Below are 25,464 nucleotides of genomic sequence, written 5' to 3'. Positions count from 1 at the left end.
AAAAAAAAAAATTAACTTGGGGAGTTTTGAATAAATTAATTGAAAATAATCTTTCAAAAATGTTTTTCACAACCTTGAGGTGTCACAAAATGGCAGCAAAGCACTACTTTTATGTTAGACAGGGCAGTGGCCTGTCTAAATGAAGCTCTTCCTCTCATTTCATCTAGTTCCTTGGAACCAAGATGAATCTGAAATATACGGGAGAATGCTGAAAAAGGAATTGTACATTACGACGCTATAATTAAACACCTTGAGTAGCCTTATTTGGCATTTAACTTATCTTGGAAAACAATTCATCTCAATCCACAGAAGCCCCGGATATTCTTTGATTAGGAATGAGATCATGCATTTGCCATATTTCCAGCAACTTTAAAATTTAATATTCGCGTCCACTTCTAAACAGCCATAGCATTCAACTGCAAAATGAGCCGTCTCACGGTTACTTCTCCTATTGAATTTCTTCAAACGTTCTCAAACTTTTACGAGTGGAGGAGCGTTGTTGAAGAGGCGGTTAATGAGGTTTTCATCTAACAGGCTGCCTGCATGCAGCTTCCTGTATGAACACTGTTGTGGCTTCTTGACCACCAGGTGCACTTGCAGAGTGTCCTCTGTACGATTTGACGCTCATTAAACGCAGAAGAAAAAAAAAATCTCACTGTGAAGTGAGATGACGCCATGTAAGGGGAACTTGGACTGACTTCTGTTGAGTTTGCCGCATATTATTTAATTTTAACATCTACTTAATTGGGCAGCACGGTGGACGACTGGTTAGCACGATGGCCTCACAGAACAGAGGTTCAGGGTTAAATTCCGGCTCCGGCCTTCCCGTTTGGAGTTTGAATGTTCTCCTTTGCGTGCGTGGGTTTTCTCCGGGTACCCCGGTTTCCTCCCACATCCCAAAAACATGCATGGCGGGTTGATTGATGGTTGTTTGTCTTTGTGTGTCCTGCGATTGGCTGCACATTCAGCCAATCAGAGATGCAACCAGCAGGCAGGCTAGTTAGTTTCAAAGTAACACGGAAATAGCTCCGTTGTTGACAGACATATGTAATATTTGGATATGAGATATACTGCCGTCATACCGAAGTGGGTTGACCTATTGTTGCTTATTACGTCACATTCACGGAAGGTAAAAAGTGAACAATGAAGGACAAAATAACCACTGCGGTCTTGACTTAGCTGGTAAGCAAGTGTACGGACTTTTTCTCAGTTGTTGAACCAAGATAGCGAAGTTTTAGTAAAAGCCCCAGCCACCAGAATGATGTTCAAGCATTTAATTTTAATTAATGTCAGAGAAGCAGATGTTGTAGACGTGTAATCATTACATGAGATACGGTATTGAAAGGGATAGTTTACGAATTTTGCAATTTTGAGCAGTAAAAACTATAATGAATTGAAAACGTCATAATTTTTCAATGTGCACCTTTAAAATCGCATTTTGCTATTTGTTGGTGACTGAAAATGACATCACACACACACACCAGTATTGAGAAACTACTTAACTGCTAGTAGTAGTAATAGTAGTAGTATGAAGCACGTTTTTTAGTGGTCAGTGTAATGTAGGTTAGTCACGTTGTCATCAGTGTTCTAATACTGCATCTTCTCGTCTTCCAGTTGGCATCACTGACAAAAAGTGGATTATCCTGATTCTGATTTTTCCACATGTTCCCTTCTGGAGAGAAAAAAAAAAACTTTTTAACATTTAAATTGTAAACAGCCCATCTGGACCTTATCCTCCCAGGATGAACCTGACACACTGAACGGTGCCGGTGTTGTTGACACCTTGCCAGAAGGTTGTTTGACTGAGATTATACAGTACTGAACAAGATGCCTGGTACAGTACATATTTGCAGTGTGCGGGATTATCAGATTAACTGGAAGCTTCTTTGGACCTCAACTCAACTAAAAGAAAATAGCATAGCAAACGCATGCCAGCACCCAGCTTTAAAACTCTTACCGCGCTTTGGAGATTCCCGTAAATGCTGTGCATCGATAACAAAAAAAAAAAAAAAAAAAGCATGCGTGGTCATACAATGAAGAGGTCAAATAAATCTGAACGTCACCTTTCCGAAGTCCCGCACGTCAAACAGGTCGAAGGCGTCGAACAAGTCACTTTTCCTCATGCCGAACACCTCGCAGCAGCACATCAGGAAGGTGCGAATGTTCTTCAAGCACAAAAACTGCAACGGATTCAAAACAAATATAATCACATCCACAATAAAAGTGAGATCTCAGAGATCGTGGACGGAGGGCGGGGGGACTGACGAGTAGAAAAGGGTCAAGTGCCCAGCTCTGAGTAGTAGGAGGAAGAGTAATAATAGAAATAGGAGTATAAGTAGTAATATACAATAATATAGTACGAGTAGTACTATAGGGAGAAGGTGTAGAAGTAGTAGTAGTTGTAGTAGTATTACTATTACTCGTAGTCAGACATGACTAATCTCGTTGCACACTTGAGTACAATGACAATAAAGGGATTTCTATTCTATTCTATTCTATGACCACTACCAGTAGCGGCAGTTGTAGTACAAGAAAAAATATGCCCTTAGTAACAATCGTTGTGCAGTCTGAAGAAGCAGCAGAAGTCACAGTAGGAGTGTGGGTAGTCATACTAGTATTTGCAGAAGTAGAAGTAAAAGTAGCAGCAGAAGTAGTACTAGTTGTATTCATAGTAGTAGTGAAAGTCGTGGGGTGGAAGTACGTCAACATGGTGGGATCTCATGGTGTACGGTACGTATGGTAACGTCACGCACAACAAGCTGTTCGAGCATTTTTTTTTTTTTGAGACCTTCACATTTTGATATCCAGTTTAAGGTCATTCGTAGAATTATTTTCCCAGATAAGTAAACCCATTCCCCCAGTGGCGGGCAGTCAAGGCCATCAAGGCCTTCTCTGCTGGCCTAACATAATCAAGAAAAAAATGATCATATTCTTCGTATTGATGTCATTTTATATCATAGTAGTACGTGTATTTTTAGGTGGGAGTTTTTATCCAATCAGAATTCGGCTAACTGGTGTTGCCAGGCAGATTTCACAATAAAAGTAGCACGCATTATTTGTCCCAGCCTTCAGATATAATCGTGCGGGCGTCCGTTCTGTGTCTCAAGGGAGCTTTTACAGTTGATAGACAGTTACGATAGCCAATCAGATAACAAGTTGAAGACAGTAAGGCCTTCTCGCTGGCCTTACGTGGAACGCGGCTTGTGATTGGATAATTGGATGCTCACTCGTGAGGGGGCAGCGCTACGCGGAATCAACACACGGTCAGTCGTAACTGCCGACCGTTCGAAAATCTAAAATACATTCTTGCTTTTTTAGACCACAATGGCCGAAGGAAGGAAAAGTGTGGATTTGATCGCAGACACACCTGCGAGGCCATTTTCAAAACGGACCTTTCAAGAAGAAGCTAGGTCGCGCAACACTCAGTCGTGTGTAAGTGTTCGTCTGTATATTATTTCTCCAGCCGTGGTATCATAAATGACGGTATTATGAGGGGGATTTATTCAAGTAGGACTAAATCGGACTTCACTGAAGGCCCAGGTGTGAAGTGCACGGCCCGCCACTGCCTTCCGCACACGATTGGGATAAATGCTGAAACGGCTTGCTGTAGTTGTGTGCATGTTTGGATTGCAGCAAATAAAAATCACAGCGTGCATCAGGCAAAAGCAGCGATGGAGGGAGCTTTGTTTGTCCCAACACACTGCGCTCCGTTGACCCCGATGTCATGCTTTCCGCACAGGGCGATAGCGGGTCACCATGAAAGAAGGGCCGCGCACGTATGCTTTTTTCACTCGGCCTACAGCTGCGGGCTATCCTACTGTTTTGCCATCACAGTCTAGTGAGTACACATAAGAGCGATCATCTTGGGCCGATTCAACTGACACACAATTTCACAAACATCTCCTGACGTTAATTATCGCACAACGATAAATTTGCCATTTAACGCAAACCTGATAAGAGGACATATTACTCTTGAAGACATTTTCAGAGCTCCCGCCAAATGGGCGGATCAAAGTCAGGATGTTATCTGCACCCCCTGGGAGGCCGCTGAACAAATTAGAAGGGATCCAGTTGACAAACTGTTTTTTGGGGGTTTTTTTCATGTCACTTTACTAAGATTTATTCCGCTCCATGTGCTTAAACGGGGGTCTTGAATGTGGAATCATTCCCCAAAACTCAATCCAGTGGAGCACATAAAGCAAATGTACCTCAAATGCACATTATTTTGACTTGTTTATATGTCGTGAATCGTTCCAAATGCCTCGAGGTATGAGTGACCCAACTTGTGATTTTTCATCATTTTTCTTTTTTACTTTGACTTCATCCTGGAAGGGGGACCCCCTATCAGTGGTCCTTTCTCAAGGTTTTTCGTTTTTCCCCAGATAGGATTTCTAGTTTTTCCTTGCCTTCCCAGGGCTTAAGATCAGAGAACGTTGACTGTGCGTATGTGAAGCGCTTTGAGACTGTCTGTGATTAATGGCTGTACAAATAAATTTGACTTGACCTGCAAGCAAATATTTAAGATGCGGCAGGCATACGGTGGAAGTAAACTTAATTCAACTCACTTCAGAACAAGGAGCAGTATAGCAGATATTTAAAAAATTTTTGAAAAGGTTTACTGTGAAACTACATATAAACCAAAGAGAATTATACGTTGTGTATTAAAAACAACTACAATTTTGCCTTAGATCATGTCTGCGCATCTTAATCCAAACAAACAACGCAAAACGCCACACGCTAACAAACAGAATCAGTGACGAACGTTTACACTGCAGGGCATGATGCCCAATTTGGATTCTTTTGTCAAATCCATTTTTTGAGGCAATCATTTGCATTACAAAAACAAATGCAACTTCTAATGTGAACAGAATGCGTCCCTTGAAGTGGCATTTATGCGCAAAATCTATTCGATTTACTTCCATATTGAGGAGTGGTGTTGTATTGGTACCTGGGACATCTGCGGCCTGAGGTTGATGTGCTTCAGGTCGATACTGCGTGCCCTCAAGTTGTTGAGCAGCTGACACAGCAGCACGCCGTCGCGCAGCGTCTGCGCCAGGTCGAACACCTGCGCCGTGTCCGAGGTGACGCGATGGTTGACCGGCAGCACCTTGCAGCCGATGAGCCACGCGGCGCACTGCCTCCAGTACTCCATGCCGGACGGGCCGTTCGGGAACTAGTTGGACGAAAGACCAAGTTTACACGCAGAAATGAACCGCATGACTACAGCCGCGTCGCTCGCAGCAGCGCAAGTGGAGGAGGCGCAAGATAAGCGCAACTTAAGCGATGTGGGTCAAAAGTGGGGAAAGCACCCCCACCGTCCCGTCCTCCACCCTCTTTGCTCCTCCGCCTTCAAGTGACATTTCCACGGAGGTGGTTGTCTCTCTCCCGGAAGAACAAAACTACAAAGTTTTACATTGATATAATTTATGTATTTTTTTTGTTTTGTTTTGTTCACGTTTGGATCCCTGAGAATAAATTCTCGTTTCTGATGTTTTATTTTACATTTATTTTTTGTGCTTAAATAGTTTAATGTAAACATTTGTGTTTTACAAAAAAATGGGTTTTAGTTTGTTTTGATTTACATAAAAAAAAACTAAATTTGTATTCATAATGCAGTTATTTTATTTCAAAATGTAAATTTTTTTGGTTATGTTTGTAATTTACATTTTGAAGCACAAGTGTATTTTGCATTTTATTTGGCTATTTATTTTTATTTTGTTTCTTTTGAGGGTAGACAAAATGTAACCCAGGAATTAAGCTGCAGCATTTTGAATTTTTTAACATTTTTATTATTTTTTTATCACATTGTTTTCTCTATTTTAAAGGACAGCTGCATTTCGCTATTTATTTGGATTATTTGCACATGCACACCACTCTCGCACGCACACACACACACACATATATATATATATATATATATATACCTATATATATATATATATATATATATATGCATGTAAACACCTTAATTAATCTGACCACCTTTAATACTGACCAAAGACCACGTGTAAAGATGGGCCTGTAGACTGGCCTATGACTCACAATCAAGAAGCAAAAGTACATTTCTCAACTGGAAACATAGTGTTTACACTTACACATATTTGATAGTGAGATAAAAGCAGAATTTCTGGAAGCGTGCATTGGAAAGAAATAGAGATCCCCATGCAGTAGGATCATTAGGACCCTGACATAAACACAGGAAGGAAACCATCTCGTTTGACACAGGATGTTTTAGTATTTTTTACTGCACTGGACTGGAACACTCGTGCAGTCCGTGCAGTTACTGTATATTGATGTAAATATTTGAGAAAAGTTACTTATTTTGTGTTGTCTATTTTTGTATCCTGTTCAAAGCAGATTTTATTCTCAGGAGTACAGAAAACAAACTATGAAGACACCCCACACCAAAGGATAATATCTCACGATAATATTTCTTTTGCTGACTTTGACTGGAAGGTGTGGGGATAAATGCTCACTTTTGGGCTGATTGTCAGTATGTGTTTGCCCCCACTTAAAGAGGATAAAAGAGGGGGAATGTGAGATTGCGGTTGTGAGTTGCCTGTTTACATTCAAGCCAACGTGGTGATGTCATGCATGCTGAGATCACAAGATTACAATTGCAGAATCTCAGTGCTTTCATGCTGGTCAGTGGAGACTTTGGTCTTAATCCTCTCTCATATCCATAGCAACGTCACAGACACAAGGGCGTAGACACATTTTTTTCAGTGGGTGCTCAGGGTGACACAACAGGGCAGTGAGGGTGGACAGGCGTCATTCATACCATCCAGAGTGATGGGGTCATGAAATAAAATTCACATATATTGAGAACAATCGCATTCATAATCAAGAAGAAACATCCATCCATCCATCTTCTGTACCGCTTCTCCCCACGAGGGTCGCGGGGGGTCCTGGAGCCTATCCCAGCTATCTTCGGGTAGTAGGCGGGGGACACCCTGAACTGGTTGCCAGCCAATTGCAGGGCACAGAGAGATGAACAACCATCCACACTCATACTCATACCTAGGGGCAATTTAGAGTGTTCAATCAGCCTGCCATGCATGTTTTTGGAATGTGGGAGGAAACCGGAGTACCCGGAGGAAACCCACGCAGGCACGGGGAGAACATGCAAACTCCACACAAGATGGCCGGAGCCGGGATTGAATCCACGCCCGATGCTGTCTCTCACTGTGAAGCCATCGAATTGCTATTTAATTTCCCATTCAATCAAAAAGCACAATAACACACACAAAAAAAACTCTTAAAGCTTTACAATTTGAAATGTTGCTTTTTCCGTAGATTTGCTCCTGTTTGTATTATAAGTGAGTGTGCAAGATTTTTATGTGTGCATTTTATTTCATGAAACCATGATAAACAATGACTTCACTGCCATGTTGTGTTTGCTTTGGTGCGAAAACAATGATTTTGATTGACCGTAAGGATTAAATGTCCTTAATTTAGAACCAAATATTTTTTTTGTTTGTATGTGTTTGATCGATTGGACATGTATTTTTTAAATATGCAGTAAATAAATAATATTTTAAAAAACCTGGAAGAGAATGGAAGGGTCTAACAATACGAGATCCATGTAAAAATAGCAGAAAAATTACAGTTATTTTGAGAGCAAAACTACTGGATCAGTACCTATCTGACCGGAAGTGAGTCCAAAATAAAATAAAAACGGAACCGACAAAACGCAGAAATAACAAAGGCCCGTACAATTCTATCCAATGTTGGAACAGACGAGCGTGTACAAAATAAAAGACAAAGAAACAGAGACGACTTGAAAGGAAACCGGCATTTGCAATATCATAGCTCTCTATTTTTTTTTAATTTGCTTTTCTTCTGCAGCTACTTCTGAATTTGCAAAAAACTTGACGAAGACACAGGTAATAAAATAAAATCGAAACCATCAAACATAAACAAGATGATGTGGCTGTACTCAACCTAATATCGTGACCGGTGAGTGTATATAAAATAAGACTACAGAAAAAAACAGGGTGCAAATAAAAGCTAATTAGCAAAAACTAAGGTGAGTTCGGCTGCGTTTTACTTTTATTTTCGCTTCTTTTTCTTCCCGTTGCCACTTCTAAACGGAAGCCATCCCACCTCTCCCCCACCACCACCACCGTGCCAAACATGACCGTTTTACAAATTAAGGATTATACAATGCACACGAAAAAAGTCATGGAGATAACTTCGGGATTTTCGTTTATTACCCCTTTTTATTATTCCACTGCTGCTACTTCCGGGTTTTTAAATACGAAAACGTAATAGGCTACGTGAGCGGAAGTCCCCCCCCCCTCCTCACCCCCCCAAAAAATAGAAGCTGATCCGTCAAAACATAAACAGAGCAGCCGACCTTGTTTGAACGTTCGTTTTCTTCTGGAAACTTGACGCACAATGCGGCGTCTCTTCTGTCTCAACCTGGCCGGCAGAGGCGTGGTGTGACAATCGCAAAGCTGCCATATAAAAGGACTGAGCTTTAAGAAAGAGGAAGAATAAGAAGTGCGCTGAATCGGGCCTGCGAGTCGAGGTAATAAAAACAAATGCTATGGCTAAGTTAGCTGCTGTGTGTGAGACCAAACAGGTGTTTGCGACATCAAAAATGACAGCTGCGTGTTTGTCAATATTTTGCCAACCGCACGGTGGCTATCTCGCTACGTGCTAATGTCAGCGGGCCTGTAAACGTCAAACCGAGTTTTAACGATGCCGTCACAAAGAGTGCGAGGATAAATTCGGATGGCATTAGCCGTTAGCCAGACTAGCAGGTTGCAAACTCTTCTCACGCACGCACTAAACGGTACAATGCTGAAGTTTTACAGCCAACTTGACTTCTTTGAGACACCTGTGTGACTTTTTCTCCCGTCTTACGTGTGTGACAGGCTCGCCTTCACGGACGTCATGGCAGAAACCGAAGGCAAATCCACGTCGCTCAACGGTAACTGTTGCAAAACCACCCGTGGTAGCCTTGTAGGCTCGTTGCTGACCGCTGCTTGGTTTTGTTCAAGGGGCCTCTGGGGAGGAAGAGGCCGGGGGTGATCAACGCAAAGATGGGGACGCCTGTGGGAGCAGAGACGGGGGCAAACACAGTGGTAGATCCCATTTTGTTAAAAGTCCTATTTTTCTTTCAGTATTGCACTTAGAGGTTTGAATGTTAGAAGTTTAAGTTAATTCGACAAAGAACTGATTGGTTGTTATGTCAGGTGGATTTTAGTTCAGTGAGCCTCTGCAGGTGTTAGTTGGACTTCCACTAGTGGTGGATGTGGTCATTCGAGTTTATATACAAGTTGGAAGGTGACTTTAGTCTAAAATCAAAATAACAGTAAATATGTTTTAGATCAACACTTCTCAAAAATATTCGTAAAAAAAAAAAGAGAAAATGTCTTTGATGAACCAAACATGCATATTTTGGGAGGGAAAATGTTGCACTTTTTCCTTTCTTTTCATCTAAAATGTAAAGAACATTACTTTTTGTGGTGATACATTTTTTTAATCACAAAATTTAGAGACCACGTTTCATTTTTAATAAATTAAACAAAGTTTACACCGCTAAATCAGCCGTGTTTAGTGCACATGTGAAGTGACACACCATTATAGTCACACTTCCATTTTTTTTTTAAGCTTTACCCTGAGCTGGTGCTCATCCTGACTGTAACACTAACTCCCTTGTTTGTTGCTCTACCTCAAGACAATGGAGAGGCATCTGGTGACAGGAATGTGCCTGAAAGTGAGCTGAATGAGGAGGAAGAAGATGAGGACGATGATGATGAAGAGGAAGACACTGACAGCATGGATGGCAGCGGCCTCTTCTCTCTGACTGAGGATGGTGAAAGGGAGAGCGAGGAAGGCAGACAAGAGAGGGCGAAAGATGGCGGGAGAAGGGCCGCCCGGAAGCGGAACAGACCCTGCGGCGGCGGCGGCAATAACAACAACCTTTCCTCCAGCTCGGACGAGGATGACGAAGAGGAGCTGAAAGACGATAATGAAGACGACGACGAGGCGATGGAGGCGTGGCTGGGCGCCGAGCTGCGGGACCTGCGCGGGCCGGCGTGGCGCGCTATCCCCTCATTGCGCTGTCGGGAAATCGGCCGGGACTCGCAGCAGTTCGTGAGGCGTGTTTGCGGCGCCCGTGGCCTGGTGCAAAGACTGGAGCTACAAGGTCGGCTGGAGAGGCACTCCGGCTGCGTGAACACGCTGCACTTCAACCCGTCGGGCACGCGCCTGGCGTCCGGCAGCGACGACCTCCGCGTGGTCATCTGGGATTGGGCCATCCGACGCGCCGAGCTGGAGTTCGACAGTGGGCACAAGAGCAATGTCTTTCAGGTGAGGGGGTGCAACACTTTATTCACTGTACAGGACAGTCACAATTGAAGACAAAGAGAAGTTAACCACAGTATAGTATTAACGAAATATCTTTTTTAATAAATAGGGGCAGTCATTTGCACGATTTTGTTGTTGTTTTCACGTGTGACCACAAACATGAGATAGAAGTGTTTCGTAATGGACATGCTAACGGTTAATTAGTATCGATAGCTGAGGTATCAACCATTCAAGCAACGGATCAGGGTTACAAACATCACATTTGGACAGAGAATATCATGGGGGTATATGCTTTATCTTCTACCCTCTGTCCTCCACAAGGCCAAGTTCCTTCCTCACAGTGGCGACTCCACCTTGGCAATGTGTGCCCGTGACGGTCAGATTCGTGTGGCTGAGCTCTCCGCCACCCAACGATGCAAGAACACCAAAAGGGTGGCACAGCACAAAGGGGCTGCACACAAGGTCCAGTACCACCCCCAACCAGACACACACACACACACACACACACATACTTCCAAATGTGTCAACAAGACGTTGACGTTGTCACTTATTGTTGCTTTTTTCCTTTCAGTTGGCCCTGGAGCCCGACTCTCCATGCTCCTTTCTGTCGGCGGGAGAGGACGCCATGGTGTTTGGAATCGACCTGCGGCTCGACCGTCCTGCTAAGTGAGTGCTACAGTGTGTCATCTAAAACAATGCCCGTCTTATGCCACGAGCAAAAGAGCAATATCGCAATACTTCGGCTAGCGGGATGTATATTGTGTGGACCAAAATATTGAAGCGTGCCTCATGCCTTTGCAGTAAACTGGTGATGGTGAAGGAGGGCGACAAAAAAGTGGGCCTCTATACAATCTTTGTCAACCCGGCCAAGACGCAGCACTTTGCAGTCGGCGGGAGGGATCAGTATGTGAGGTACGTACGCATAATGGCCGCCATGATCAGAAAACGTGCTTAGCAGTCCCCAGTCAGTGTGAAATCTGGGCCTGTTCAGTTTGACACACATCTGTTGCATGACAACGATTACAATAGGTGTACAAACATTAATTGTACCTTCTGCTGTCCAGTGGAAGAGAGTTTAACTGCTCTGCCTGTCATTATATGTTGCAGGGATAGGTAATTAAGGAATTATAGATAAGTAAATAATCGTTTTAGAATTTATCATATGAATGTGGATCATACACGTGGTTGCGAATCAACGCCCTTGACTGCCCTCATAGGATTTACGACCAGAGGAAGATCAACGAGAATGACAATAATGGCATGCTGAAGAAGTTCTGCCCCTCGCATCTGGTGTCCAGCGAATCCAAAACCAACATCACTTGCCTGGTGTACAGTCACAATGGCACAGGTAGGCCTACATGTTGCTAACAATATGCTTGTAAGTTACATGATGATGCCTTAAAGCAAAGCTCCGCTTTTCGCAGGAGTTAAGCAACTAGCCTTGCAGCGAATAGTAAAAATCTGCAAATAATTGACCCCACCAAAAGTCACTGGGAATTGCCTACCCATGCCACTGGTTGGTGTCAAATCTAAGAACAGAGATTGGTACTGCAGTTGAATTGATTTATAGTCCGGTCTGTTTATGAACCCATGTTGCATGAAGAGCTTTATTTAGTGAATTACTCAACTTAAACACCCCACCTTTACATGAAGATGATCAATGGAATTAACTAGCGAACCAAAAAATGCCTGAAGCATACATATGCAGGGTTTCACTGTATTAGCATTATTGTGATCTAGAGCTACTAGCCAGTTACAACGACGAGGACATCTACTTGTTCGACTCCAACCACAGCGACGGCGCAGACTACTGCAGAAGATATAAGGGACACCGCAACAATGCCACAGGTGGGATGACACATCTGATAAAACACATATCAGCTGCCAGCAAATCCCAATTCCCCCCCCCCCCTCCGCCGGCAGTGAAGGGCGTCAATTTCTATGGGCCGTGCAGCGAGTTTGTGGTGAGCGGCAGCGACTGCGGACACATCTACCTGTGGGACAAAAACTCAGCACGCATCGTCCAGTTCATGGAGGGCGACAGAGGCGGAGTGGTGAGTATGGGCTGTCAGATAAATGCCTTTTATTTTATTTATTTTTTTGGTGTTCAGAACAGAACTAAAATGTTTTAGACGGTCCAGAGCCCAAATCTGTTATCAATTTTTTTTTTTTAAATCCAAAAGAGCATATATGTTTGAGTCATTAATGAAAAGAGAAATACAGAAAAAATGTTCTGTACAATAATGAAAAACTCCGACCTGATGTCGCACAGGTGAACTGCTTGGAGCCGCACCCCCACCTGCCAGGCATGGCGACAAGCGGCCTGGACCATGACATTAAGCTGTGGGCCCCCACTGCCGAGGTTCCCACTGGACTTAAGGGCCTCAAAGAGGTATCTGCTTGTAACCTGAGATACCTTTTAGCAACCACCCTTGAAGCCAAACGTGGATTTGTTTGTGGTCTCCCTGAAGGTGATGAAGAAGAACAAACGGGATCGCGACGAGGACAGCGTGCGGCACGGCGACCAGTACGAGACCCAGCTGCTGTGGTTCCTGATGAGACACATGAGGAACCGACGGCCTCCAAGGGTGAGCCTGGGGAAAGTTTTTGCGACATCGCACTGGTGTACCTAATGAAATGTCCATATATTCTTATATGTATTGTTCTAATGGTGCCTTGAGATACAAGTGACGCGGCTTTCGAGGTTTTCAAGGTGCAATGCGTTGTTTGGATGGTTTATTTTTTTGGTGCTCTCTGACTCGCGAGCACAAACTTGAGATTTGCGCATGGTATACTAGCAGTGAACTCAATTTAAGAAAAGAAACAGTTTGACAAAGCGTGAACAATTAATCAAAAAAGGCACTTCAAGTCATTAAAGGCCACTCCCACTTGAAGCTTACTGTCAAACTAAACAAAGAATGACCCACTAGCTTAATACTTAACACTATCCTAATCAAAGTACAATATTAAAAATCTTTTCGTGGTTTTTGGGTTTATTCATTTCAATGCGTGTCCTTGAGCTGCGAGCGTGGTCATGGAACAAATTCATCTCTTATCTCGAGGCACTACTCTACTGTGTATGAATGAGTTCACCCTGCTCACCTCCTCTCCTCTTGTCTCCATCCAGACCAGACGTGAGGGAGCTGATGCCGACACTGATGAGTCCTGGAGCTCGCCAGACACCTCCGATGAAGAGGAGGGGGGTCCGGATCATGTTCAGTGCACGTCCTCCTGAGCCATGTACACACACATACAAATATACAGATATTGTCCAGTAAAAAGCAGGTGCTGTATGCCCCCGCCCCCCAAAAGTCCCTAAAAAACGCACAGACCAACAAAAATTTTTTTTGAATGACAAAGGGGGGGGAATCATTCAAACACTATCCAATAGTTTGTCCTAAATTTGGACAATGAGAAGAAAACAACTAAAAATATATTACACAAATTTTCTAATTGTGTTCAATAAATAAAAAAAAATGGACAATAAGGGAAACATTTGCACTTTTGTGTCAGGAAGAAAGAAAAAAATAGCGCTGCTACTAACGATTATTTTAATAATCAGTTAATCAGATTTAAAAATCAAACAAAACAAACAAGGGCCTTCTTTCAAATTGGAAAAAAATATTGCCCAAACTCTGTGATTATTTTCCATCATTTCTGTATCCAGAAATCCCCAATAACATTGAGGGTAAGCACGTCAGAAAACTTGGTGCAGTCATTTTAAATTTTTTTTTTTTTTTTTTTTTGAGGAACGGGGGAAATTACCAATATGGTAAAGACCATATTGGGGAAAACCAACAAACACAAAATCTACAATATGTGAGGCGTTTTTTGGCCACAAAATAAATTAAACATTTTGTACAATATGAGGGTTTGAGGTGGGATCACATTTACTGTGCAAAGTTTGTAATTTTTGTGTCCAGAAAAAGCTTTTTTTTTTTTTTAATAGTTGTTTTGTATGGGTATCCTTAGAAATGGCAAAAATGGAACAAGCAAATAATTTATTTCACTTTCTTGTCCAAATCGAGAACAAAAATGCTTTGGACAACAATGGGAAAAACAGCTACATATGTAAAAAAGAAAAGAAAAAAAAATCTAAATATTTCTGACAATAATGAAAAACTGACAATGGAATAAACTGAAAATTTAAAGACTTTTTTGTTTGTGTTTGCATCCCAAAAAACTCCTCATTTTTGGGGTAATTTAGCTATATTTTTTGTCACAAACTAAAATGTTAAAACAAAAAGTTGGAGGTGCATGCTTTCCATTGGACATCCATGATGCATAAAGCTTATAGACGAAACAAACTTTAGTGCCCTTTGAGCACATATGTACAGAGAGTCATTGACCAATAGAAAGCATGCATCTCCAACTTCAGCGTAAAAACAATGGCAACGCCTGCTTTTCACTGGATAACCATGACGTATTCATACACTCATTAGCATTATTGACACGCACACACACACAAAAATTAGACATGGTGATGGTGCAGAATGTTGGCCACTGTACAAAGGCATCAACTTGTTTCCGATGTCCCGTTTTTGAATGCTGCCTCCAAACGTACACCAGCACGTAGCCACACTCCTTCCCATCGTAGCGACAAGCTCCTTCACCGCCGGATTGCTCAACCCGCCCCCCAATCCCTCCTCCCAAACTACTGAGTGCACTTTGAATCAGGGATGTTGCAGTTTTGACACATGCACTAAAAGAGTGATTTTTTTTTTTTGAGAGGGGGGTGGGATTCCTTTTTCACAACACGTGGAGGTCTTCTCACTTAAGACTCTTTTCACTTCATCTTTGACAGGAAGCGTTCCGCTCACCTTCGCTGCATGTGCCACGGACAGGAACTTTTTTTTTTTTTTCCCAACTCTCCCCTGATCGGATTCAGTGTGGTTCCTTTAAGGGCAATTCATCCGGTTTACCGCAATTTATTTTTTTTATCGTATGGCCCTTGGAAGGAAAACCAAATGTCACTGACTTGAAAGGAAAAAAGTCCCCCATCCCGATTGGAAGCCCTCCGTTTTGTAGCTGAATTAGAAGCAGCTGATTGGTTGGAAGCTGGAATAGGTATGGACGGTGGTGGTATCGTTGGACATTGTGCTTGCCCGTTGTGGTGTGAGAGCAATTGAAGCCTGGCTTTTTTTTCTCGTTTTCCGAGAACTCAGTCGAATTGTAAATATATAAATATAAAAACTGTAAAAAATAAAATAAAAAAATGAATTAAAAAAAATACAAGAATAAATCAATATTTAGAAGATGCTGTTTGATGTCACACAAAACATTTGATTGGTTAAAAATGTAGAGGTTTATATTCAATACAGATCCAACATGCACCTTTTTTCTTCTGTTTGACTAAGACTGTATTTTACAGTATTATGTTTCCATTGTACACAGTACGGTATTTCGTTTTGACAATTGAATTTAGATTTTCCCACCCACAGGCTTCCGATTTATGAAACATTTACTGGTTCTGTTGGAAATCTGTTAAAGAATTTGTGCAATAAAACAGACAGTACTCTTGATGCTTTGTCCTGTTTACGCAAATGTGACATGGTGATAGATATTTTCCTGTTGCTACTTTGTTATTTTAGAGGGATTCAGAGTATAGAAGACAGCGTTCGGCGAGGCAAAACAAGTTTTGTTTTGTTCCATTTTGGGCATTCACTTTCAAGTAACGCATATCTGCTATGGCTGTGTTTACACAAAACAAGCATGTGCAGCATTATTTTTATTGGGATGAAATACTTTGACACACAAATTGTCAGTGTTATGACCACATGATTAAACTGGATGCCATCTGCCTTTATTTTGCACATTTATTTACTACAATTTTAATAACCTATTTAGACTGCATTTACTCAGCAATGCTTTAGTAGTAAGAATGACTCAAGTATGTGCTTATTATACAGTGTGAGCAGATGTAGGTGTGTATAATTGTCAGACATTGAAGATGACAGTCTGCTCTTTTACACTGCACTCACTTTGGCACCGATCTGATATGCATCAGATTTAGAAGAGGCTTGAGTTCAATCTTAAGGTATCCGATTTGATGTTTTTTTTTTTTAATACTGCCGTGACGCACACAATGGTGCTCTGAAATATGAATGACCTCAACTGTGACTCCCCCATCGTTTGTGTCGGTATGACTATTAAAGTGTCGCTTGGTGGCCAGTAGGGGCACACCAGAAGTGCAGCGCACTCAATGCACAGAAAATCATGAAACTGTCCAATCTCCACATTATACTGTGTTATTTCTCCGTTTTATAATGTATTAGAGTGATATTTCCTTATTAAATAACACTAAGAAAAACAGTTTAAATAGGGTGAAGATGCCTTATGAGTGTTATTAGCTACGAGCATGGACACGGGACAAATCTATCTCATGTCGAGGCGCCACAGTTTCCCAATTGTGCCCCTTTAAAGCAAAACATCAGAATGGTGTCTTTTGAACCAAACAGCTTGGATCAAGCTCTGGAGGAAGCTTGCACAAATGTTTGTAGAAATTGTTCCTAGTCGAAATGAACCTGCCTGGAGACCCATGATCCCTTTGACCTTTTGGACCCGGGGCTCTGCATTTCTCACTGGAAGATGACTGTTTTATTTCATTTCAGATAACTTTTCCGGAACAGTTTGGGTTCAGGAGATTTTTTTCTGTTGCGGTGTGCTTGGAAGAGTTCAGTGCGGAAGAACAAGCCCCAACAAAACACACCACCTGAATGAACTAAAACTCCTCTCACCTGAATATGCTCTTCCATCCCTGATGAATGCACATACGCTTGCCTGACACCGCAACGCTCTTAAACTTGTGCCTGGTTCTCTCCCCTGGTGAAATTAATATTTGCAATGAAACCTGAGATGTTTTTTTTTTACATCATATTTTTATTAAACAAATTAGTATGTACAAGCAGGTATCTGACCTGTGAAAGTTCTATTCCTTTCTCTCTCTCGTTAAAATAAAAGCATCCAACAATGTACTCCGTATCAGCATAATGCAGAGATTTGGAGATTCAAGTTATTCCTTGTAGTGCAGGAAGAGCTGCAGCCTCTTGCGGTGCTCTGCGGACATGTGCACGGCACTGAAGGGGTGCAAGAATAAAACATTAGTATGCATGCGCGTAGACTGTCGCACTGACATAAGAGTGACTCACTTCAGGTGATCTCCAAAGGTGGTCGTGATTCGGTAGATGGCCGTCTTGAGCGCGGCCCTGAGAGCGAAACGCAGCGACTTGTAGGTCGGCTCACCCATGCCGCACGCCGTCCGCACGGGCTTGGTGGAGGCGTGAGGCAGCTTGAAGTGGCGGTCCACCGCCTGCGGACAAACTGCGTCATTTCACTTAATAAAATATTTTTTCTCTCTTAACACTTTAGGAATGTTGATTTAGTAATGCAGTTATTATGTGGAAACTAAATGTTTGTGAAATTGTCTGGCATTTATTTTTTAAGTCAATAAAAAGTTAATTATTTAAATTTGCCAAACTTTACAAAGTATTTTAATGCTACTGAGGGGTAGTAGTAGTAGTAGTAGTCGTAGTATTTAATAGTGTGTATGCATGTACATCATCGCTCCAAATTCTAAGATGTAAAAAGTGTCAACTTTTCTCTCTTTCATGGCACTCTTTCTAATACATTTTCACACCAATAGTGCTGAAAGAGTTAGTTAAAAAAATGACAAAATCAATTCAACAAATATTTGACGAGTCTTTTCCAAAAGGATAAAAAAAATTTCCTGGTCTTGTAGCGACAGTATAACTGACCTCTTGCAGGAGCAGCATACTGCTAAGGATGCTGGGTAAAGCCGTTTGCACCACACCAAAGTGGTCTTCTGAGAAGGAGGCTTGAACTAGGTAGGACAGTCCTGGAAAGCACTCATATGGTTAATGTCACATATTGAACGGGAAATGAAAACATTTTTGTTTACCCTCCAATGCCCAAATGTGGGCCTGGCTGTCAGCAAAGAGCGCTTCACTGGAGGCTTCTGGAAGCTGGAAAACATAGAAAATGTTAAGCAGTCACATGAAATATAATCTAGTGTTGCGTACTGAGCTCACCTTGTTGAACAAATACGCGATCAGCACACGCTTGGACAGAAAGCTTTTAACCTGGATGGGGGCGGAAGTTAGCGATTAAATGAAGACACATCCCATTTTATAGATTTCAGTGGCAGCAAATTACATGCCCTTCATGAACGTGCTGTGTTATAAATGCCTCAAATAGTGGCAGTTTGTAGTCTGCAAATTACGGCACATTCACACTCATCTGAACCGATACTGCCCATCCCATTGAATGCAAGGAAGAACGAGTACGCACCTGTTCTCTCCTGTTGTGGAGAAACTGGGCCCAAAAACTGGGTTGGTTGGCAACCTGCTTGGGAATTGGCAGGGGGTCGGTGGACAGCAGTGGGCTGCCGCTGGACTGTGAATCTGTTCAGAGAGGGTGGCCGAATGACTACATGTTAACCACAAGCTCCCACATGTACGTCCCCTTACCTGTGGAGGTGGACCACAGTTTGGGGGCTCGCCTCATTACGTGGGGGCTCTGCACGGTGCCGTGCCACGGCGAGCCCTGGGACACAGATGTGGCGAGACGGCGCATGCCCGGCGAGGCGAAAAAGTTGTCGTGGAAGGGTGGGGTGAAGGGCGCCGTCAGCGGACTTGGCGCCGTCAGCGGGCTTGGCCCCATGCGGGCAAAGACGGAGTCCGGAGTTTTGATTGGGACGTTTCTGGCCATTGGACTCATCAGATCCTCCGCACCAGAGGTTACTTAAAGAGTTTAAAAAGAAGACCGGCACTAATGTTTTAATAGTCCACCAGATGGCCGAAAAAAAAAAACAAAAAAAGACAACATATCTGATAGGAATAGGGTTCCTAGATTCTACTTCTAGTTCTACTTGGTACTTCTAGTTCCAGGAACTCTAAAAGTCCATGGAACTGGAATTGCATGTACTACGAACTTAAAATACAGGAAACTACAAATACAAGTCCGTCAAAATAAGTAGGTGAAACAACACACACCAGTAACCAGAAGTCCCTGAAACGACAAGTACCAACAACAAGAAGTCGTTGGAACTACTGAACAAGTACCGAGAACTACAAGTGTCTTCTGACCAATTTCAAGTGTTCTCTTCAAGAAGTCTACACTCGCCATTTTAAACTATATAAATAATAAAGCGTTAAAATCCCCAAAACATAATTATTCTAATGTGCATATTTCAGGCTCAAGTAGTTATTGAGCTAATTATTTACCCGAAGATGAGTCAGACGAGGACTTCAGTTCGCCGCTTCCCGACGAAAGCGACTTAGCCCTGCCGTTGGTGGCCACGCTGTCGTGGTACGTGACCAGTCGCTGGGTCAAGTCGGACAGAAGCAACTGACACTCCTTGTTGATGGCGTTCCAATTGTGAGGATGTCCACCTGGTGGAGACCGGGGAAGGGATGTCATTTCCATCACCTAATTATTATATGTTTAAAAATAAAAGCATGAACATGCAGAAACAAACCTGGCTGACTTAAGCTGAACACCTCGCCACGTCGCAATGGCGAGTGCTGAGAGAGCAGAGCCAAGTCGTGCAGGGCGAGGAACTTTTGGGTGGAGAGACTTGGAGTAAACTTACAAATTTAACAAAGAACCTTAGGAGGAAAGCTGATGGGCTACCTTTAATATAGCCGGCTGTGGGTCAGACAGAACTCTGGGAAGACACTGGTGCACATCCTCGGTGAAAGATGACTGTACTGGGAAACTGTAGCTCTGCATGTGTGGAGGAAAATAAATTGTGATCCATGTCATTTCAGTTCAATCATGACGTCAATCATCGCACAGCATGTGGCGACACTGCTCTACATGTATAAAATGATTCTGGACGAGGAAATTTTGCAACACGACCGAGTTTGGTCTTTGAGACGTAGTTGGGATACCAATTAGCAATAATTGGCAGGGAAAGAAGCCACTGAACCAAGCAACACTGAAAAAACCCAACTGGAAATCTTCTGCTCCAAAAAACAAAAGTACTAAGAGCTAAATGTCAGTGAATCTACAAGTACGAAGAAGTAAGGTGAAAAAAAATAAACATGAATACGCACCTCGGTGATAAAGATCCTGAAGAGAACCAAGGCAATGTACCAGGTGAAGAGCAGGAAGGTGGCACTGGTCCACAGGTGGTAGAGCAGGGAGAAGTCCAGAAGCCCGCTGATGGTGTCCAGACGCGGGGCAGAACTAGAAGGCAAAATTTAATACTTGTGAATATTAATAAGCACAAGGAAGAACATTCAGAAAATACACTGACCTGTTTAAGTGAAGGTTGAACATTTCACAGATCCACTCTCTTGGGATGTATCCTGTCAACACAAAGCAGAATAAGGCAGTCGAGCAATAGTGTCAAATGTTTGAGGTCGCGGAAAACCTGCAAATATTTTATCAACCCTAATAAAATAACCGGTAGTTGCAACGCAAAATAAATTACACTTGTGAAACAGATAGAATTAGCAAAAACTACTCCGTGTAGCTTCAGTAGGCAAATGGTCGCAGTAACATTTGATTACAATAATCCCAAATCTATAAATGTCTTAGGAACATTTTAAAAAGATATTTTATTCTAGTCTTTTCAGGTGAACTCACCTTGGCCACCAGAGGCAGTATAATACAGTCATAACCAGTACTCCAAAACTACTGTCACACAGTAAGACGCTTTAATATTAGTCCTTCTTCATAGAGGATAAAGAATATATGTCTGTGAGTATTGTTACATTATCGCTCGAGATGTTTTGCTCCCCAGTATCTGTTCAAATATCCAATGCTTCTGGAACTGCATCTGTCAATTTTAACCGTTAGCACGTCTATGGCGTTTTGAATTGTTTGTTGTCATTATGCTAAGAAAACTTTCCTACGGCAAAGCTAAGTGGTTGCTTTTAATAAATGTGTACCTCATTGGTTTGTGTGACCGTAAAGTTGAATTGGGAGGGACGCTAAACAGTTTGAAGCCTCTTTTTTGAGGAGTTGTTCAGCATTTGCCAGATTGCTACTTATTGTGAAATAAGCCGAGTTGAGCTGCCACAATACAGCGCTCGCATCCCAAGTTTATGGTCACATGTCAAAGCAAGTAAATTCGCCAAACAGAGATTTAGGTGAATTTTGGTATTCTGAGAATTGAATATTTTTCAAGTCACACACAGGAAGAAAGATAACATACCCAAAAAGAAATAGACTAGAATGTAGTTCCGGATAGAGTAAAGTGCTTGGGTGGCACTGCACTTCACCACCAGCGGCAAGGACCCCTTAAAGCGAAGGTACTTGTATTGCTGAGGAGAGATGTGAGGATTCAAATCGTAAACAGTGAATGCAAACATGCTCAAACATTTCCAATGGTAAACGTACCTGAACCGTGTGGAAAGACACGTAGTTCATATTGTGGATGACGCCAAAAAGGTTATGGGAGAAGCCAACGAAAGCGCCCGCCAGCAGGAGGATGAGATGGTACTCATTCAGACACATCCGAGGGGGACTGTAAGACAGCTATTAGCGCACGTGCTAGCGATTAGCAACTAGCAAACAGGTGGTACGACAAATTTACACGTCTTCAAGGCCGCAAGGGTAGGCAAGCATCTCGTAGCGGCCCCCGATGGTGACGGCGGTACACCAGGCCACGAGGATGCCCATAACGCAGTGGAGCAGGGAGTTGGCCACGTGACGCGGGTGAAGCAGCTGACCCAACAGAGCGATTTTGGAGCAGGCGACGGTGGGGATGACTAACAGAAGAGGAACACAAATCAACAACTGCAAGGACAATTTATTTTTTGCCCAACGGGCTTTTTTATGTTCACGAGAAACCAACTAATTGGGGGATTGACGGATCAAGAGTGTATGAATCTCATTATCAATGACATTACATGCACAAATTAACATGACAAAGCACATAAGAATGTCTAGAGGAACAGCGCGCAAAAGACAGGGAAACTATTTTTATTTACATGCCTTGTCTTCAATATTTTTTTTAAAGCAGCAAACTACAATGCAACCTACCTGATAAAAACAAAATCAATCACAGGGGAAATATTTCATTCACACCATCTGATTTGAACCCCACTCACCTGTATAATATTCAAAGATCAGGAAGCCCACCAAGGTGGTAACGCCACACAGCATGACAAAGGACAAAATGCCACTGGGGCTTATCATGAGGGACAAACATTCTGTAGAGGGAAGATATTTTGAGTTGAACAAGTGTTGAATGATCAGCTTGAATATAATACGTTGACCGACTGACCTGATAGGGCCTGGATTGGGAAGAGAAGACTGAACTTGCTGAGGATGACAAAAACTGCTGTGGTGGGCGGCAGCAACAAGACCGCCCAGGCTACGCTGGCTGCAGCCCTCCAGTAAATTACCTACATCCACGGTAGACCAAAGTAAATAGACACAATGACAGTTTTTCCAATTTATCACATATAATTATTCAGCGTGATTATTGCACTAAAGACTTCCAGGATTTAAAGGTTTCGTCACATTCAGATACCATGACAGGATTAATCGTTGAAAACAGTGTTTTAAAATAGGGTTATGGATTTAAATACATGTGTGAATTCGTGTTTCAAGGCCAGTGTTCGGGCGTTTAATAAGGGTTTGCATTTGTGTGCATGTTGACCTAGTGAAGACTAAAAGATTTCACCCCTACCTTCTTGTCCAACCACATTTACCCCCTTGCATATTTCATACATCCCATCCATTTTTCCTATAATTTCTTCTTCCTTTCAAACCAATCACAGGGGGGGGGGCGCTTATGGTAATATCTTAATAGGCGTATTCCTGAGATCCTTCATTTCATTCAAGACTCGCAGGCTTTGTAAACATTGTATAGCACCCAATCATTAGATTGTTGCACACGCACCATAAGTAAAGGAGTAACCCTCACATATGAGATCCATTCTCAGTTTTTTGTATTCAATTTTCTTTATCCAAATATAGTATTCGGATTTTTCTTTGACATTGATAGAGATTCTAGCCCAGGGGATGGTGATCATTTTTGTTTGTTGGGGATCTACTCTGTGATTGTATTTTAGAATCTTGTGTGCGTTATAGACACGTCAACTTTATGCCAATGCCACACTTTAGCACACTTCAATCTATCTCTTCGCAAGCAAAACCGTTAAATTTTTTTCCTGCATACTCTTTTACCCGAGGAAAGCGAGCAAATATTTATTAATGTGTGGCTTCAACTCGTCTTGCTCTCGTATCCACTCATACTTATGGCTACAAGCTAGCAGGCTAGCTAACGCTGGTGGTACATAGGGGGGAAGCCGGGCTTTTATGACAGAGACTCACCTTGCGGACGAACCAACAACTTTGAACCGCAGAAAACATAGTGTAAAACGTAAGTTTTTGTTTCTTCTTTCTTGGTCAAAACTTCCAAGAAGCCATGATGCCGCGCCACTTTTGTTCACAGGACCTCCGGAAGGACCCACGTTCCACGAGGATTTCTATATATATGCCTGTTTTAAAATGACGTTTAACTGTTTTGTAGAAAATCTTTCTATTATAATCAATAATTACTTTGAGGTGAAAGTGTTCTTAATTATATTCTGTATTGGTTTACTCTTAGGGCCACATTTTGTTATATTTCTCCAACAATTTACTTAGGGCATCTCGCAGAGCATACATAACTCAAGACTGCTGTTTAAATCATGAGGCCATTTACTTATTTCTGATTCACACGATGTCACATTTATTAATGAATTCTGAACCCTTTACTTTTCAAAGCCAAAGGTTTGTGGTTTCTATACAAAACACATTCGCCACTAATTATTCCTGGGTGGGGAATATCTTGCTTCTCTAAATTATTATACTAGTTATGAATTAGTTGTGAAGCCCTTTACTCTCATCACTCATAAAAGACATGTTATCCTGATGATAACTGGTAAAGCTCGGTCTAGCCAATGTGGTCTTTCTATCGTCAGTTTTGGTCTCAAAGGCGTTGATCGGTAGCTTTTGGGACACACTGATGGACATGTCCGTCTGAACGGCCTTCTGGGTAAATGTGGGTTTCTGTCCAGCCTTGAACGCGATGGCAGGCAGTGCCTGTTGCTCCCGCTGGACCCTCTTGTCCTCCCACAGCTTGAGCAGACGCCGCTGGTTGGTGGTCATATCCTTGAGGTTCTGCTGCAGAGACTGGACCTGCTCCTCCAGCAGTGTCTTGGACGTGACAGCGTTGGACAGCTCAGAACTCAATTCGTCCACAGTCAGGCCCAGCTTGGCCACCTTCTCGATCAGGGCGTCACACTCACGCTCCTTCTTGTGCAGGTCGTTGATGATGTCCTTGGTGGTCTTGCCGTGAAACTTGGGGCTGCACTCCAGGCCGATCTCTGTGCGCAGGGCCTTGACTTGCTTCCTCAGCTCTTTGTTGTCCACCAGCAGGGTCTTGAGCTTTTGCTTCATGGCCTCGGTGGATCGCAGTCTGGACTGGTACTGCCGGAGTTTGTCCCGCAGGACGCCCTCTCGGTGGAAGGCGTCGTCTCGCTCCTTCCGGCACTTCTCCAGGAGTTTTAAGGTCTCGAACTTGGACACTCTGTCACCTTTGGCAGTGGCCATCCTACGGCAAATCTAAATGAAGCAACTGCAAAATCCCTCTTACAAAGTCATTGTTTCACACCTTACGAAAATTTCTCGAGTGGCTACCTACGAGTCTGACACTGAGGCAGGTGACATTGCTCTCACAAGGTTTGTGCCGAGCTCTCGGGTGTAACTCAAAGCTGGTGGCTAGGATGACCTTTAATTAGGCTGCCAGCTTCCCCCCACTGGTGTTTCCAGTGACACCACCCCCCCCCATTTGCCTAATGAAGCCCTAAAACATACAAATATTAAAGTATACTGTGGGGCATCATGGAGCCTCACCACACTGACATTCTACGTGGGAAGCATCCACACTGAAGTTTTTTTCTTCGGAAAAAATGCAAAATTATGACAATTCTTGCACAATTATGAATCTCATAGAATTTAGAAAAAATCCACATACAATATTGACTACTCTTTCAAATGCTATCCAACTTTATTTTTGCCCACCAAAAACTAAACATGGTATAAACTGTATCAAGTCCCAGAGAGTGAAAGCATCCTTTCCAATGAAGCCTTGTTGTGACACATGCCACATACCCACAGAAT

The 25,464-nt window shown here is 42.7% G+C and overlaps 4 protein-coding genes across 8 annotated transcripts in view; 1 reads left to right on the top strand and 3 right to left on the bottom strand.

Annotated features, from left to right (window-relative positions):
• LOC148325923 (guanine nucleotide exchange factor VAV3-like) overlaps positions 1-5,348 on the bottom strand; it is a 39,045-nt gene extending 33,697 nt beyond the window's left edge. For 2 of the 3 annotated variants that reach the window (XM_088311829.1, XM_088311828.1), the window contains exons 1-2: positions 4,949-5,348; positions 2,064-2,180 (exon numbers count right to left, since the gene is read on the bottom strand). In XM_088311829.1, coding sequence (XP_088167955.1) covers positions 2,064-2,180; positions 4,949-5,152 — 321 coding nt within the window. In that variant the 5' untranslated portion in view covers positions 5,153-5,348. The remainder of the gene's footprint in view (positions 1-2,063; positions 2,181-4,948) is intronic. The other variant, XM_088311830.1, reaches the window with a different exon arrangement.
• Positions 5,349-7,737: 2,389 nt separating this feature from the next.
• dcaf8 (DDB1 and CUL4 associated factor 8) lies at positions 7,738-15,840 on the top strand. Of its 2 annotated transcripts, none has more exons than XM_088310961.1 (13): positions 7,738-7,886; positions 8,883-8,938; positions 9,009-9,092; positions 9,689-10,323; positions 10,642-10,782; positions 10,892-10,986; positions 11,122-11,232; positions 11,538-11,668; positions 12,061-12,168; positions 12,244-12,374; positions 12,593-12,712; positions 12,792-12,908; positions 13,448-15,840. In XM_088310961.1, the coding sequence occupies exons 2-13, from the start codon at positions 8,902-8,904 to the stop codon at positions 13,553-13,555; spliced, it is 1,818 nt and encodes a 605-aa protein (XP_088167087.1). In that variant the 5' UTR covers positions 7,738-7,886; positions 8,883-8,901; the 3' UTR covers positions 13,556-15,840. The 2 variants fall into 2 exon arrangements, with proteins under 2 accessions (XP_088167087.1, XP_088167086.1); XM_088310960.1 differs by lacking the exon at positions 7,738-7,886 and adding an exon at positions 8,304-8,533.
• A 1,205-nt stretch (positions 15,841-17,045) lies between these two features.
• ndc1 (NDC1 transmembrane nucleoporin) lies at positions 17,046-23,796 on the bottom strand. Of its 2 annotated transcripts, XR_015846136.1 has the most exons (19): positions 23,632-23,796; positions 22,577-22,697; positions 22,401-22,502; positions 21,884-22,058; positions 21,688-21,814; positions 21,503-21,611; positions 20,600-20,651; positions 20,397-20,529; positions 19,972-20,064; positions 19,817-19,898; positions 19,563-19,730; positions 18,807-19,079; positions 18,628-18,740; positions 18,369-18,419; positions 18,239-18,302; positions 18,075-18,175; positions 17,469-17,629; positions 17,238-17,396; positions 17,046-17,142 (listed from the first exon to the last, which is right to left on the bottom strand). XR_015846136.1 is itself a non-coding variant. In XM_088310958.1 (18 exons), the coding sequence occupies exons 1-18, from the start codon at positions 23,668-23,670 to the stop codon at positions 17,333-17,335; spliced, it is 2,028 nt and encodes a 675-aa protein (XP_088167084.1). In that variant the 5' UTR covers positions 23,671-23,796; the 3' UTR covers positions 17,187-17,332. The 2 variants fall into 2 exon arrangements, 1 of the variants encoding a protein (XP_088167084.1); XM_088310958.1 differs by lacking the exon at positions 17,046-17,142 and having other exon boundaries at positions 17,187-17,396.
• Positions 23,797-24,162: 366 nt separating this feature from the next.
• On the bottom strand, positions 24,163-24,894 carry LOC148325920 (uncharacterized). Its single transcript, XM_088311998.1, has one exon. It carries the CDS (start codon positions 24,892-24,894, stop codon positions 24,163-24,165), a length of 732 nt encoding a protein of 243 aa, XP_088168124.1.
• Positions 24,895-25,464: the final 570 nt, after the last annotated feature.

This window comes from Idiotropiscis lumnitzeri, chromosome 12 (genome assembly GCF_059441095.1).
Source record: "Idiotropiscis lumnitzeri isolate Australia: NSW breed Sydney's pygmy pipehorse chromosome 12, RoL_Ilum_1.0, whole genome shotgun sequence".
Taxonomy (NCBI): Eukaryota; Metazoa; Chordata; class Actinopteri; order Syngnathiformes; family Syngnathidae; genus Idiotropiscis; species Idiotropiscis lumnitzeri.
This window is presented reverse-complemented; position numbering and strand designations above follow the sequence as displayed.

Excerpts from the sequence above, each read along its gene's own strand:
- dcaf8 (XM_088310961.1), top strand. The coding sequence starts at position 8,902 with ATGGCAGAAACCGAAGGCAAATCCACGTCGCTCAACG. Across the intron at positions 10,324-10,641 it reads ACAAGAGCAATGTCTTTCAG|GCCAAGTTCCTTCCTCACAG; the intron begins GTGAGGGGGTGC and ends GTCCTCCACAAG. Across the intron at positions 12,713-12,791 it reads GACTTAAGGGCCTCAAAGAG|GTGATGAAGAAGAACAAACG; the intron begins GTATCTGCTTGT and ends GTCTCCCTGAAG.
- ndc1 (XM_088310958.1), bottom strand. The coding sequence starts at position 23,670 with ATGTTTTCTGCGGTTCAAAGTTGTTGGTTCGTCCGCAAG. Across the intron at positions 20,652-21,502 it reads TCTAGTCTATTTCTTTTTGG|GATACATCCCAAGAGAGTGG; the intron begins GTATGTTATCTT and ends TTGTGTTGACAG. Across the intron at positions 17,397-17,468 it reads ACCTTTGGAGATCACCTGAA|TGCCGTGCACATGTCCGCAG; the intron begins GTGAGTCACTCT and ends GCACCCCTTCAG.
- LOC148325920 (XM_088311998.1), bottom strand. The coding sequence starts at position 24,894 with ATGGCCACTGCCAAAGGTGACAGAGTGTCCAAGTTCGAGACCTTAAAA.